Source organism: Musca domestica, unplaced genomic scaffold (genome assembly GCF_030504385.1).
Source record: "Musca domestica strain aabys unplaced genomic scaffold, Musca_domestica.polishedcontigs.V.1.1 11, whole genome shotgun sequence".
NCBI classification, from domain to species: domain Eukaryota; kingdom Metazoa; phylum Arthropoda; class Insecta; order Diptera; family Muscidae; genus Musca; species Musca domestica.
The window spans coordinates 16,082,329-16,099,499 of record NW_026712133.1 but is presented as its reverse complement, the minus strand read 5'-3'; the positions used below and the strand labels follow the sequence as shown (position 1 = coordinate 16,099,499).

At 33.3% G+C, this 17,171-nt stretch overlaps 1 protein-coding gene across 1 annotated transcript in view; it reads right to left on the bottom strand.

The window, feature by feature from the left end:
* Window positions 1–17,171, bottom strand: part of LOC101888948 (sodium- and chloride-dependent GABA transporter ine) — a 56,415-nt gene that overhangs the window by 4,026 nt on the left and 35,218 nt on the right. The window contains exons 4-5 of the mRNA XM_059132120.1: window positions 12,443–12,627; window positions 7,777–7,911 (exon numbers count right to left, since the gene is read on the bottom strand). Coding sequence (XP_058988103.1) covers window positions 7,777–7,911; window positions 12,443–12,627 — 320 coding nt within the window. The remainder of the gene's footprint in view (window positions 1–7,776; window positions 7,912–12,442; window positions 12,628–17,171) is intronic.

Below are 17,171 nucleotides of genomic sequence, written 5' to 3'. Positions count from 1 at the left end.
CAATTTCAATAGGGTTCGTCCTTGGGCCAAAAAAATATTGTTTGGAAAATTTCATCTCAATCGGATAATAAATGCGACCTGCATTTTGTTCACAAGAATACATGGACAGACGGACGGACGGACGGACGGACAGACGGACTGACATGCATAAATCGACTCAGAAAGTGATTCTATGAAGGTTCTCAAAAGTAACTATGGGTCTATCTCGTTTCCTTCTCCATGTTACAAACAAATGCACAAAGACATAATACCCTTACCACTATGTGGTGTAGGGTATAAATATTCTCGGAGCCAGTGTTCCTGACGATAACGAAGACTATTGGGGAGCGCAACGTGTTGCGAAGAGATCGGCATCAGTTGGTTCATTAATACGTGACGTATGATGGCGAAAAATAATTGCGTGCAGAACACCACGATTGGAAGAAATAAGCTTCGGTTTAATTTACTTGCAGAATATTTTAAAAATGGGTAATCTAAGGGTAGAAGTCATTGATCGGCAACATTTGAGATGTTCACTAATCGAAGAGCAAATGTGATGCAGATTCCTATAGCCTTGTAACCCATTCGTTTTATTCTAATTTGGAGGCTTGCAAGGCTTATTTCAATAAATACTAAATTCACTTAAAATAACTACGGATTAAAGGTTTTGGACCGCGTATCAAACATCTCTTTTCCTGAATATATAGATGTGGCAAAAAGTGTTTTTCCAGCCTACCCCGAACCGCAGATGATGTTATGCTCATAGACATGTTTATAAGTTTTTTTTTCTGTTTTTTATATCCCCCACCACCATTCTATGGAGGGTATTAACTTTGTCATTCCGTTTGTAACTCCTCGAAATACTTATGATAGACCCTACAAAGTATATATATTCTGGAGCAACGAAAAATTCTAAGTCGATTTATCGACGAGACCGGCTGTCTGTGCGTGCCAGTAGGTACGTTAAGTTTCTAAATGGGCGCTGTCGGTCCACGTCTTCGTATATCCCCCATATAACGGTCCTGCCTTTATTCGGTATTTTTATAACCTCCACCTTAAAAAGGAGAGAATATTTGTTTGAATTATTTGTCCTAGACCCCATAAAGTATATATATTCATTCTGTTGAAATCGCGATACAACCCACATTATTTAACGTAGAGCTTCACAATTTGGCAGAACAATGTGTTGGATGGTTGGTATCGAAAATGAGTAATATCCACGTTTTTGTATAGCCCCCATATAACGGTACCTCCCGATATTCGGTATTTTGATTATTTTCGGCACATTTTCCCACGGATTTGTCTAAAAATTGGTATTTGTGCTCATTATGAGTTCTAGCTCCTGTGGCGGAACATAGTATGTATAGGACCACGTTTTCACATAGCCCCACATAATGGTATCTCCGAATATTCAGTATTTTGATGATTTTGCCACAATTTGTTGGTATTTGTAGTTCAAAATGGGTTCTAGCTGCATCGGCAGAGCATTGAAAATTAAGGTCCACGTCTTCCTATAGTGGTCATATAACGATACCCACCGATATTCGGTATTTCGATAATCCTAGTCGCATTTACCCTCGATTTTTTTTCAAATTTGGTAGATGACATTCTTTGAAGTATAAAATTGCTTATATAGGTTCCCGTTTTGGTATGGCCCCCATATGACGGCCTCATCCACTTTATGTTTTTTTTTTGAAAAGTTTAACATCCAAACGGTCTTACTGGTATTTGTAGTTTAAAGTGGAACAGGTGTGAATTCAGATACTTTTATATAAAAATGTTTTTTTTTTACCAAATGCTGGAGGGTATTAAAAGTTCGGTTCAGTTTGACTTAATGCTTTTTTTATTTCATTTTTTCAACAATTTTTTCAAAAGTGAAATTAAAATAATGAATGTTGTTCGATAACTTTTTGCAATATTTGGATGTGAGAGAGAAATTTTTCTCAGGTAACTTAATTTTTACCAGAAAAGTTTTCGCATATACCTATTGTTGAAGATAATTTTAGGACTCGACTCTAAAAAATTTACATATGGTCTAAGGTGGTGCAATATTATGTTGTGGACCTATTAAGACATGTTTATATACGTATGATTATGATGTTTTGCATTATTAATTGCCAGTTTAAATTCCAAGAATTTGGGAATTTATTTTTGGGAATTCTCTGAGGAAAAATAGTATATAATTTTACAGGTCTTTCAATCCCAATTGGAATTGACCACAACTCAATCAAAAGTGGTTACTTTATAGTTAGTTAAAAGTAACTGACTATAAATCGGTTTAAAGTAATAGACTATAAATCAGTTAAAAGTAACTGACAATAAATCGCCTAATAGTAATGCAGGAAATAAATCGAAAATAACCAGATAAACGAATTTATTTTCCCGCAGGAAAGTTATATTCAAATCGTTTGTATTCTTGTCCCCAACGAAATTTTCAAAACAACCTACGTATTGTAGGTATGTGTGTGAGTATGTTTTATTTTCTCTGTATATTTAATTTATAGTATTGAACACAATTCTTTCAAGTATATGCTAATTAGCAAACTGTAACACAAGTCGGTGGTATTTGGAGAACGCTGTTAAAAGTGGAATGATAGCCGTGTACATAGAAACAATATTTAAATTTACAATGAACCAGGAAATAAATATGCATATTGCAGCAGAGAGTGGAGGTGTGTGAGCGTTTTTTTTTTCAAATATATTATGAAATTTAACAATAACAACAATTTTTAAGTTTTCAAAATTATCTATAATAGTTTATATATAGAATATTCGTAGGAAGTTAAAGATGGGATTTTAAGTTTAGAATGACATCCAACGAACAACATTCAGTGTATCTATAGAAAACCTATAAAGGGTGCTGTATTAAAAACTCCTTTAAAAGTATTTTACCAGGGGAAAACATATTTTCAATTTTTTTTCGAAAAAAACTTTAAGTCCGTTCATAGTTCTCCTACGCCTAGAACCCTTATATTCCATGCGTATTAGGCTATATAGAAGATCTTTTAAAAGTTGTATCCATGGTAGAATCAAGAAGGTAATGTGATGCAAATTTATGTTTGCAATTTTTTATACCCTCAGTCATATGGCTGGATGGAGAGGGTATATATCATTTGATATGGCCAAACGTCGAAATAACGGTTTTAGTCCCTAGGTTTCTTTGGACCAAATCCGTTTCGTAGCAATGTCCGTTTGGCTGGCTGTTGCCTACGATAACTCTCGAAGGTCGTATTTGGTCCAAACTTGGTACATCGTAATATTATTATCAAACTTAGATCGAGTTCGGAGATAGGTAATGTCGGCCCCCTCCTTCTAGCTGAAATATTAAAAAAATAACATTTTACTGCACAGAAAGAGGAAGGATAATCCAATTTTGCTCCAACTTTGCAAATCCTAGTATTTGCATCAGTGGAGGTAATTGATCGATTGGACCGATGTTGTCAAACCTACAATGGACAACATCGGCCCAATCGATCAAGTACCTCCACCACAAAAAAAAAAAAAAATAAATAGTAAAAATTTTGAATAATTATGACTCTTATAAAATGTGATGTAGAAGTCTTCAAATTATACACATCACAATATTTTTAATAATCCAAGGTCTGGGTGAAGATGGAATATATCCACTCTTTCCTCTCTTTCTGGTATCTCCCCCACAAAGGGTCAACATTTTGAATATCCATGAAGCTCATACAACACGAAATTAACATCCGATTCCATTCGGACTTGGCACATCTCAATATTTCCATCAACACTAGATCTGTTATAAAGATTGTAAAGATCGGTACCTCCCCATTCCTTCTGGTACCTCCCCTACAAAGGGGGTTTTGAATAACCAAAACGATTATAAAATCCGAAATAAGCATCTCTCTTCATTCACAAATCCCATTATTTCTACTAAGACAAATTCGGCTGTTAAGATGGGTTATACCGGTCCACTCCTTCTGGTATCTCCCCCATAAAGGGTCAAAATTTTAAATATCCATGAAGCTCATAAATCACGAAATTAACATCCGATTCCATTCAGACTTGGTCCGTCTGAATATTTCCAACAACACATGATCTGTTATATGGATGGTAGAGATCGGACCACACCTTCTGGTACATACCCTATAACGGGTCAAAATTTGGAATAACTATATCTTTCATAAAATGTGAAATAAGCATTCGATTCTCTTAAAATTTCACATATCCCAATATTTAACACAAGATCTGATGTGAAGAAGAGATGTATCGATCAACTCCTCCTGTTACCTCTCCCCCACAGAGGGATCAAATTTTTAATAGCAAAAAGCTGTAAAAATGCGAAATAAGCGTCCTATTCTTTTCAAACTTCACACATTTCAATATTTTTACAACCATAAGATATGGTATGAATATGGTATATATAGACCTACCCCTTGTGGTACCTCCCCCATAAATTATCACAATTTTAAGAACTTAAATATTCCATAGCTTGCGAAACAAGTCATAAACCTTTTCATTTTATTTATGATGAATAATAAATACGGATGCCAAAATATATTTATATCAATGGACAATAGCTGAGGGTATAAAAAACCGACTGATACTTTTTAAATTGTTATAGAAAACCTTTAAAAATACTTCTTACCATAGAAGGCCTATAAGATGTATTGTAACAAAGGAATAAAAATTAAATGCGTTATATCTATAGAGCATTTTACAGATGCTTATTTATTATTTTTAGATGACCTCTTTTACATATAGTAACCCTAAAGATCTTCTGTATTCAGAAGAATTGTAAAAGGTTTCCGTGCACAGTTCCAAAACAAAAGGTCTTCTACCGAAGACCTATAAAAAATTATTTGTCTGTAAAATATATCTAAAATATTTTCTAACCATAAAATTCTCCATTTTTATCGTATATTTCTTGATTTCGCACCACTGTGACCATCGTTTAATCATTCAATTAAATAAAAATAAAATAAAACATTAAATGTATAAGACGTGTGAGATAATTTATAAATATTCAAAAGTTCATTTTTGTTCTTTGCAAATTAGTATCTGTCAGTTGGAACACTCCTTCGTCTGAAATACCGCCCTCATATGTAAGTTATACAAACGTAATTTCAATTGCATTCGCGTAGTGATCATCGGTAGTACTAATTATGATTTAAATTGTATAAATTACATGCGCACAGACATGACAGCTTGTGTTTGAAAAATATTATATATATATATATATTATAAATTATAGCCGTGCATATCAAATATGGAACACAAACTGAAGATCACTTGTCTAGACTAATTATCATTGTCGTCGTCGTCGACGTTGCTAATTTTCCGCTACTAATTAAGTGTAAAATATAAGTTACCATCATAAATGATAATTGCAAAAGAAGCTACACACACAAATATACACTAATACGAATGAATATTAAAATAGGAAATCCGTATAAGTCATGGTAGAAGAAGTGATTTATTGCCTGGCCCTTTGTTTAAATTTGGAACATACATACATGTGTATATTATACTAGCTGAACCCCTTTCGATTTTATATGCATTCAACATGTTATATACTAATATTTTGTGGTTTTTAAATAAAAGTGAAATATGTCAAGAATTTGGAAATCGTATTTATTGTAATGTTTTAGGGTAAACAAAATGTCTTTCTTGTTCCTTGAGGGACGTTAACAACCAATCGTTTGGTCTGCCAACACTTTAACATGCCACATACAGGTGACCATGAGAAAATCAGGAACATGCCAAATTTAATCCGCATACCCAAAGATTTTGTCCTTGAGAGTTATTAATTGTCATAGCAAATGCCAAGCGTACATGAAACTGCAATCTTTTGAAGTTGAGTGACATGTTTGTTGCTATTAGAGGGATTCGAGGTAGCAAAACATATAAATCTATATACTTCCCCGTAATAATCGTAGCCTCAATTAAATTGTTGTGTAGTTTTTACACTTTACAATTATATTATTATACCCTACACCACAAGGTGGTCAGGGTATTATGTCTTTGTGCATTTGTTTGTAACCAGCAAAAGGAAACGAGATAGACCCATAGTTCCTTTTGATGATCTGCATAGAAGCACATTCTGGGTCGATTTATGCATGTTCGTCCGTACTGTAATATCATCCCAAATAGTTTGGAATTTTGCTTATACGACCAAATTACGCATGAAAATAAGTATGCCACATTTGATCGATTTAGCTATAGCTCCCATGTATATTGTTCAGCGGATTTACTATTTTTGTCCTCCGCAGCCGTAATATGCACTCTGTAATAACGATATTTGGGGAAATGTATCAAATACAGCACAGCAATACCTTTCCCAAATTTTATGGAGATCGGCTCAGGTTTGGATATAGCTCCCATATATATCTTCGTCCGATTTGCCCTTTATTTATGAAATCGGCCGAAAATATATATGGGAGCTATATCCAAATTTGAAGCAATTTTAATATAATTTGGCAAATTTATTTTTGTACCAAATTCCGCTACATATTTCAATTTTTATTGAAATTTGAGATACATAGCGTGTTTGGTGCATTAAATACATGGAATCGGTCGAAAATGCATATAGGCAAATCTGATCCGATTTCAATATAATTTGGCAAACAAATTTTTTAGACAAATTCCATCACACATTCCAAATTTCATTGAAATGTGGCGTACACAGCGTTTAATGCAACAAATACATGAAATCGGTCGAAAATATATTCAAATCTGAACCGATTTCCATACAATTAGGCAATTTTTTTGTACGAAATTCCGTTACACTTTCCAAATTTGTCTGTTGTTGTTCTATATCTACGAACCCTTTGGTCACAATTTTCAATACTTTTATCTGTCATAACTTTCGAAACAAGTCAGCGATACTTTGATTGGTAGTATATGGTACACCGTGCACATTTTAACATTTTCTAAAAGTTATCGCATATCTCATGTAAAGAGGAGGAAGTTACCAGGGACGTCGCAATATTTATATCATATTTATTTAGGTCCGATACGAAATGGACAATATTGGTCCATTTCTTCAGATCCTACTCCATAGAGGGTCAACAATTTGAATAATCATAACAGAAGTCAAAATATATTTAAATAATCGAACATTGGATGAGGGTATACATCTGTTGGCAAAACCGACTGATACTTTAGCCTGTTTTTCTCCATTAAATAATCAACTTTGTTTTTATACCACAGCTGTTCAAGATCAAAGCCCTTGATCTACAGTCTAATTTCTATTAGTTTTTTTTATTTATTTATACATTTTTTACATGAATACGCTTTACAAATAATCTTGGGCAACATTCATGTTATAAAACAATTGCAATCAACTTTCTAATCTCAAAACTTTCTTACGTATACTTCGTGCAGAAAAAAACAGCAATTTTGGCTTCAAGAATTATCGAGAAAGTTCTTTCTGATAGATTAAGGTAGATTTATATCCCTTTTTGTAAGAAAAGTGTAAAAAGTAAGCAGGCTACATTCCTGTAAAACTTGCACACAATTAGCTGATTTGTAAAAATAAAACTAAATAAAGAAATCAAAATTGCTATTTTTTATTAAAAATGGACCGTTTCGGAACATTGTTCTCCAAAAATTGATACAATAGTCTTGCGATTACCATTTTTTTAAATAGATAACACAAAAGTTAGCCCCGGATAATCTGAATAACTGAATGAATGAAGAATAGGAGTTGCAAGTAACTGTAAACCCTCAATATAAGAACTATTAAAACGAATTACTTCCAGTAACAATTTACAACAATAGCTACGAAAGAAAGACCTAATATGAAAAAATTAAGATTTTAAATCAACTTACCCTTAAACAGGGGACATAATTGTCCTAATGCTCCAATTGGCCCTCTGCCAGTATATTGTCCCACGGATAGTTCCATAAACAATAGCGGTATACTGCAGATAATTAAGATAATACAATAAGGTACCAGAAATACGCCTGTAAGAAAAGCAAAGAATGGGAAATATTTATTAATAAATAAAATAAAATAGTAAATAAAAAAAATAAATAAAAGTGTCATGACTAAAAAATGTTAATTTCCAAAAAAATTACCTAAATTTTCCAATTAAGATTCCTTGGAATCCGTGTATTTTAGGTGTATAATGTCTTCTGCAATATTGCAGATAAAAATACGAGATTTTTTAACCCTTAAGGAGGTCAGGGAATGGGTCTTTTTGGTCCTTTTAAAATATGGTTAAAATCTTACATTTACGAAATTATTGGTCATAAAATTCTGCTATGGGTTCCAGAAGAACTCAAAAGTCTTAATCTTTTTTAAACGTCACGAATTCATATGTATTAAAAACACATTTTAGGTTTAAATGGTTGTAACATGGAGAAGGAAGCGAGATAGACCCATAGTTACTGTTGAGGATCTTCATAGAATCACTTTCTGAGCCGATTTATGCATGTCAGTCCGTCTGTACATGTAGTTTTGTGAACAAAATGCAAGGCGCATTTATTATCCGATGAAATTTTCCAAACAATATTTGTTTGGCCCAAGGACGAACCCTATTGAAATTGGTGAAAATCGGTCCAAATTTATATATAGCTCCCACTTATCTCTTCAGCCGATTTCAGGTTAATTGTACAGCAAATGGCTAATATCAGTCCAAATGACCTGAATTTTGAACGATTTCAGTCCAGAAGTAAATATATCGAATTTGGAGAAAGTAGGTTCACATATAGTTTCCTCCAATTAGTAGTTTTAAGTCGCTCACATTCATAATATGCACTCCACAATAATAATCTTTAATACCAGATATCAGATACAGCTCAGAAATAAGTGTTTAAAATTTTGTCAAGATCGGTTCAGATTTGGATATAGCTCCCATATATATATATTTATCTGATATCAGGTTTATTGTGCACCAAATGGCTAATATCATTCCAAATGGTTAATACCGTCTGAATTCATCCTAGAAACAAGTATTTCAAATTTGTTGAGAATCGGTTCAGATATAGCTATAGCTCCCATATATATATTTCATCCAATTTGGGGGGTTTAAGCCCTCACATGCGTAATATGCACTCCACAACAATAATCGTTGATACCAGATAGCAGATACAGCTCAGATAGTTGTTTAGAATTTTGTCAAGATTGGTTCAGATTTGGATAAAGCTCTCATATATATCTTTATCCGATTTTAGTTTTTATTTTTTTATCAAATGGCTCATATCAGTCCAAATTCCGGCACTTCGGACGGAATTCATCTTAGAAACAAGTAGTTCATATTTGTTGAAAATCGGTTCAGATATAGCTATAGCTCCCATATATATTGTTCATCCGATTTGGAATTTTAAGTCCCTCGCATGCGTAATATGCACTCCACAACAATGATATTTGATACCAGGCATCAGATACTGCTCGAAAATACCTCTGCCAAGTTTTATGGAGGTCGGTTCAGATTTTTATATAGCTACGGTCATTGCCCACCATATATTTAATATCAGCCCTAATTGAATAGATTTTTTCATATTTAACTGAATTTTACCATTCGGTGAAACTCGCCCCGGTATATCTATTTTGCTCCAATAAATATCGTCATATAATGCACTATATAGCAATATTATTTGTTTTGGGGTTGGTATGATCTACTTCACATATATTCCCAATATAAACTTTTTTGTTGCGGGAGCTGTACTAAATACGCATAGTGGTGTAGGGTATCATATAGTCGACCCCGCCCGATTTTGACGTTTCCTTACTGCTTTTAATGTTAATTTAACACGTATCCAATCCGAGTAAATATCTGTCTTCATTTTTTGGGGGAAGTGTCTAAGTAAGAATTATTCTACATCAAATTTAATAGTAAGTCTCTGAACAAAAAAAGTGATTTTTGGGATTTTTATTTTTTTCAATATTTTAACATGTTTTTGTACTTGTATTTGAATTTTGTGTGAAATCTTTATTTATTCTTTTAAAGATATATTTTGAAGTGTTAATATTTATTTAATTTTAAAATATATTTTCGGTTCATGCTCATCAATAGAATATCACACATATTTTTAAGGTGACAACTTTTGCTCATAAATAGCGCATGAAATGACAGACGGCTATTTATTTTAACAATTACTCCGACATTGAATGTCATATAAATATCACGCTACAAATAATAACTGTCTCTCTCGCTCGCTCGATGTTAATTGTAAATACAAACTGATGGTAGTTTACAATCTTTTGAATAAATAAATAAATTTTTTGACAAGATTTTATTTAACATATAATTTTTATGTTCGTTTGTTTGCTCATGCCACACTTTTGTGGGCAAGTGTGTGTCGGAGACAAAGAAAGGTTTTTGTTTGTTTCTGATGAGATATATTCAGGTCCAACATATTACTTAGAATCATAGACAATGTAAATGTTTGTTTAGCACATTATGTCGCACCGGATACTGTGAATGGGAATAATCTTCTTTAAGATAAATTGTGAAAAAAATATGTTTTGAATGAATTTTGCAGTTTGCAAAGATGGTATGTTTTTTCTTAAATAATTAGTTTGGTAATGTGCACGAGGTGGGTATGGAGAGTCTTGGAAAATACAATTATGGAATTTCAGATCAAAAATTATGGATTTTTATACCCTCCAGAGAGGGTATATTAACTTTGTCATTCCGTTTGTAACTCCTCAAAATACTCATGCCACACCCAACAAAGTATATATATTCTTGATCAGCGGAAAATTATAAGTCGATTTATCGATGTTTGTTGTAATCACGCTATCTTTCGAACGAATTGAGATAAAAGGCTAAAATTTTGCACATATGTTTATTTTGCCAGTAGGCAGGTTAAGTTCGTAAATAGGCCATGTAGGTCCACGTTTTCATATAGCCCACATATAACGGTACCTCCCGATATTCGGTATTTTGATGATTTTAACGACACTAATCACCGGAATTGCTTCAAATTTGGTATTTGAAGTTCGAAATAGATCCTAAGACAGAAAATTGTCTGTGCAGGTCCACGTCTTCGTAAAGCTCCCATATAACTGTACCGCCCAATATTCGGTATTTTCCTGATTTTAGCGATATTATTCACCGGAAATATTTTAAATTTGGTATTTGAAGTTCGTAATGGATACTACAGTCTATGACAGAAAATTGTATGTGCAGACCCACGTCTTCGTATAGCCCCCATATAACGGTACCTCCCGATATTCGGTATTTTGATGATTTTAGCTACATTATTCCCCGATTTTTTTTATTCAAATTTCACATTTGATTATTGTAATGGTTTATGACAAAAGTTGCCTAAGCAGGTCCACGTCGTCGTATAGACCCTAATATAACGGCTACTTTCGGTATTTTTAAGATTTTAACAGAATTTTTAAGGTATTTTATTTTTTGAAAATTGCCAAAATCGTTCCAAAGGTCGGCCCGGTCGAACTTACAGCTTTTTTACTTGTTTATACTAACAACGCCATCTATCGCATTGAAGTAACAATTAAATGTGGCATCTTTACATGTTACTAGCTGAACCCAAATTCCGTTACCCGTTCCGAATGTTGTTGGAATCAGACGTACATATCGTGTTTTGTGCATCAAAAATATGAAATCGGCCGAATAATATATATGAGAGCTACATCTAAATCTGAACCGATTTCAATATAATTTGCGAATTTATTTTTGTACCAAATATCCAAATGTGAACCGATTTTAATATTATTTGGCAAATACATTTTCAGACCAAATTCCATTATACATTCCAAATTTTATCGAAATTGGGGATACAAAGCATGCTTGTTGCATTAAATACATGAAATCGACCGAAAATATATATGGGAGCAATTTCCAAATCTGAATCAATTTCAATATAATTTGGGAAATTTATATTTGGTTCGAATTTCGTTCCATATTTCACATTTCAGTGAAATTGGAGATACATAGCGTGTTTGGTGCATCAAATACATGAAATCGGCCGAAAATGTATATGGGAGCCATATCCCAATCTGAATCGATTTCAATATAATTTGGCAAACAAATAATTTATCCTAAGACTTCTTTGGTGATCCATTTGAGGTAAAAAATCTAATTCTAAACTATATTTATATAAGTTTGTGAACTCTGTAGCAAGTTCTTAAAACGGTGCATAATTTCTATCAACTTTTAATTTCGACCGGGCCAAAAATTATTGGCCTGTGATCTCAAAACTACTATGTGGTACTTTTGTATCGCAAACTCTAATCTAAATTTATGTTCGTTTAACCTATTCAAACGACACTCGTATAATTATAACACTTATCATTCTAGACAATCAAATTTGTATTTATTATAGTCAGCTGTTTGTAAGATTGTACGACAATAACTGTTATTTTTTTCCTACATCTGTTACGCAGACGGGAAATCGGCATTTAAATACTTAAAGTCTATCAAAAAACGTTTTGTCTAATTTCACACTTTTCCATTATCGCAAAATAACAAATAAAGCAAAAAAGTGCCAACAGAATTTTTTTGAGAGACCAGCAACTTACCTCCACCACTTTTATAGCACATATAGGGGAAACGCCAAACGTTGCCCAGACCGACGGAATAACCAATGCAGGCTAAGACAAATTGCATTTTATTGGCCCAATGCTGTTGACGGGGTTTCAAGTTATTCGAATCATCCGACATGTCCATGTAGCTTTCATCGTCATCATCATCGACGCCGGGTAGTCTAGAGAGAGAGAGAGAGAGAGAGAGAAGGAGAAAGACAACGATTGATTATTGATAGTCCACCAATTATGGTTGATGTTAGATAATAATATTGTAGAAAAAAAAAAACGCCGCACAAAAGTGGTCTGAATTACTAATTAATTAGAATTTTAATTGTTTGCTTGATATTGTAATGAACATTCCAATGGAATATCTAACGGCTAAATACATATGTATATACATGATTGTGTAAAGATTGTGTGTGGTTTTTTATTGAATAAATATCAAAGCTTTTTCTTGGCGGACTGTTAGATTTATGGATTTGTAAGGATTTGCTATAACATTGTGCAACCAAATTCAATTTTTTTTCAATAATCACAGGAAAAATCCAACAGATTATGAGAGTAGAGCTAAATATGGAAGACTCGTATATCCGCGTTTTGAAAGTTTACAAACCAAAGTAATCTAAATGGAGTGGGCAAGTTTTACAGTCTCCGACATTAACTAATTTTCGGATTAAGATTCCTTGGAATCCGTTGATTGTAGGTGTAAATTGTTTGTGGCAGTTTTCAAAATCTTTCATTGTGAAATTAACCGGAGAGGATGTTAGTAAAAATCCTTTGCACAATGGACCTACATCCAAAGTTTCTGACCAAAACTATTTCAACGTCTGCATATGAAAACCCTAGAAACTAACAGTGACCTCAATATAAAAATTCTGAATTTCAGCCCTAACCTCTCACCCAATACCAAATTTAGTAACATTTACTACGCACATCTAAACAATCTACACTTCTCCATTATAGAAAGTAACAGTGATCCAAAATTATTGATATTTAGAACTTTTCGAGCAACTATAGTACGTATTTGCAAAACCATTACCAGATCTCATATATATAGGTCGTGTTTTCAAAACAATCTACATATCTCAACACATATCTCATAACAGTGGCCTAAATATCAAATTTCAGAATTTCAGGTCTTTGGTTTCCTTCAGAATTTCCAAGACCACTTCCATATTTTACCACAGCCATAAGCAGTAACATCTTTCTCAAATTTCAAAATTTTACCTCTTTTCTTCCACCCAATACTAAATTCAGTACTATTTAGTACTTTTCGTACAATTATTGTACACATTTGCAAAACCACCTCCATATCTTCCAACAGACAATATCAATATCAAATTTGAGGATTCCAGTCCTTTCCCTTCACCCAATATCAAATTTAGTACTTTCCGAACAAATATAGGACACATTTCTAAACCACCGCCAAATCTCAAACACAGACGCTAATACTTTATCCCTTCACCCAATACGAAACATAGTGCCATTCAGTACTTTTCGTAAAATTATAGTACATATTTTCGAGACCATCTCCATATGTCCTGACTACACATAAACAGCGACTCCAATACAAAATTTTAGATTTCAAGCACTATCTCTTCATCTAATGCCAAGACCACCTCTTTATTTAAAACCTACCACCAACAGTAATTCACAGAACAGATTATCAAAATTTCAGCTTCATCTGTTCGGCTTAAATCAAACTGTGCCAAAATTAGTACCATTTAGTACAGTTCGCACACATGGTACACGTTTCCAAAACCACCTTCATATATCTAACTTACTTTCCAACCTCGTTTCTCATACCAAATTTCCACCAGTGATCCTCATACCAAATTTCAGATTTCTAGCTCATTCCGTTTGGCTAATACAAATTATTTAATTTTTAGTACATTTTAGTACTTTTGATGATCATTTAGTGCGAATTTCTAAAAACCCAGCCTTATTCAAATTTTCAAGATTCGAGCTTCAGCCGATTCGTCTGGGTCAGTTAGTTACTTCACTATTCTTTTATGTATGTAGATGAGTTCCTGGCGTTTAGATACGTTTTAGACTTATGACATCTTCTACAACCTATCGTAGAATTTTATGATAAATAATTTTCAGAATATTTTGACTTGCTACGATCTTGTTTAAGGTGATTTTTTAAACACCAAAAAGACTATTTTGGTGACTCGCTTGAGATTTAAAATTATTTATTAAAATAAACCTCGTATTATTTTCTGCAAAATATCCAAAGACATTATATACCTAAAATCAAGGAATTTTTATCTGAATCCCCCTCCCCCTTAAAAGTGCCTTCATCGCGATGTAAACTTTCAAAACGACAATACACGTCTTTCTTACTTCTAGCTCTGCTTTCATAATCTGCTGGAGTTTCTCTGTAACTATTAAAAAAATACTTTTGTCGCAATTTTGTAGAATATTTTGAATTGTTACGAGGTTTTTGAATTGTTACGAGATTTTAACCATAAAAAACCTTTGGTGACTCGGGGGTAAAAATTATATACCAGACTAATCCTCGTATTTTTATGTGCAATATTGTCGAAGATGCTATATACCTAAAATGCTCGGATTCCGAGAAATCTGTATCTGAAATCCTTGGGAGTAGGGGGAATTTCCCCTCTCTATTTAGGTTAATTTGCAATGTAAACGTTCAAAACGCCGATACACGAGTATTCCATTTTTAGCTCTACTTTCATAATCTGCTTGAGTTTACACGAATTGTTGAATAAGTTGAGTTTTGTCCCACAGTTTAGTTATGAGGAATATTTAGATTTGGTACGACCACATTAAAAGGGTGTTTTTAACCCTATTTTGAAAAAGGACCAAAAATACTTCTTTGTTGACTAGCATGAGGTTTAAATTTGTAGATTAAAATAATCCTCGTATTATTTTTTGAAACATTATCCAAGCCACTATACATCTAGAATTATCGAATTCTACGAGATCTTAATCGGAACTTTTCAAAAAATGTGGACATTTGTGTGGGTTCTTGGGAGTTTTTAACAATATTTTGTAAAAGGACCAAAAGGACCAAAAAGACCGCTTTGGTGACTGGTTTGAGAGTTAACATTTTCAATCAAAATAATCCTCGTGTCTTTGTCTGCAAAATTACCAATGACATTATATATCAAATATCAACGGATTCCAAGGAATCTTAATCTGAAAATTTCAAAAAATGCGAGTGAGGAAGGACCTTAAACCCCTTATATCATTTCTTTTGCGATGTCAACTTACAAATAGACGATACTTCTATTTTTAGCCGAGTCTTCAATTTGTAGCTCTACTTTTATAGTGTAATTATTTTATATGTCACACAGTGTAATATGTGGTTAGAATTGTTTCAGATACAAATTTAAAGTCTTTACAATACGGTGTCTAAAAATGTATTTTTCAGACGAATAGTACCTAATATCAACCTCTAAATATGATAGTGTTGCTATAAACACGGTATGACTATTACTTTGTAAATATAGTTATTGTTTACAGCCAAAACAAAAAAAAAAAAAAATGAAGCCAATTATTTTTAAATGTTAGAACTATAACTCATCTCATCTTTATGACATGACATGGTTCCGGTTCGTGTCATTGCGTATGGCATAATTTTTATGGCATAATTAAAACATAAGCTATCGCGTTTATCACATCATAAATCATGTCATTAATTTAATTAGGAACAGAAGTGTTATTACAACACGATGTGTCGGTCGGATTTTATGAATAGATAGATGGTGGATTCTGAATAACTCGCAACGAGTTGAAACACGGAATGTAGAGATGCCACTTGAGAGAAAAATGCAACATCTGACACAATTTTACTATTTTTACCTTTTTGAGTTTTTTTTAGTAATATTCAAATGTCTCTAACGTTGAACACCCTTTGTAGGTCTTCGATATATATAAACCAGTAAGGAAAAGTCAAAAGTCGGTCGGAGCCGACTGTATGATACCCTACACCACTATGCATATTTAGTAGAGCTCCCGTAACAAAAGAATTTATTTGAAGTTGATCATACCACTTATCAATATTTGGCTTGAGGGCAGTTACAATTTGGTTTCAGGGGGAACTAATATATGGGAGGCATATACAATTCTGAATCGATTTTCACTAAATTTGAAGGAGATATTTTTATCTTTTATACCAAATAACATTGCTATAAAGTGCATGATATCACTTCGAGAAGGATTATATTAAAAACATATACAGGATAAGTTAAAAAAACTGCAACAAAGTCAAACGCCATAATTTTTACATTTTTTTTTTAAATTTAATTGAATGAAATCAAAAAATGTCGGAATTAGCATCAAATTTTAGAATAAGTTTAGATTTGTTCGAATTGGTCACCTTTGGCACAAATTATGACCTTGTAACCGTCAATATAACCGTCACACGCTGCCCGAATGTTGTATTTTGGCCCTTTCCCGGCAAAGCGCTTTGTTGAGGTGATCGACACTTTGGTCTTTTTTAGTGCCAACTTTGCTTTCCAAAATACTCCAGACACAATAGTTCAACGGATTGGTATCCGGAGATTTTGGTGGCCATTGTTCGCTGGAAATAAAGCGAGGAACCTGATTTTGTAACCATTCTTGGGTGACGCTTGCTGAGTGCGATGGTGCTGAGTCCTGTTGGAATGTCCAAGTTTTGCGGCACCCTCCAGAATATTTTCGCGATAATATTCGGCATTTATTGTGATGCCACGGTCGATTAATGCGAGCGGAG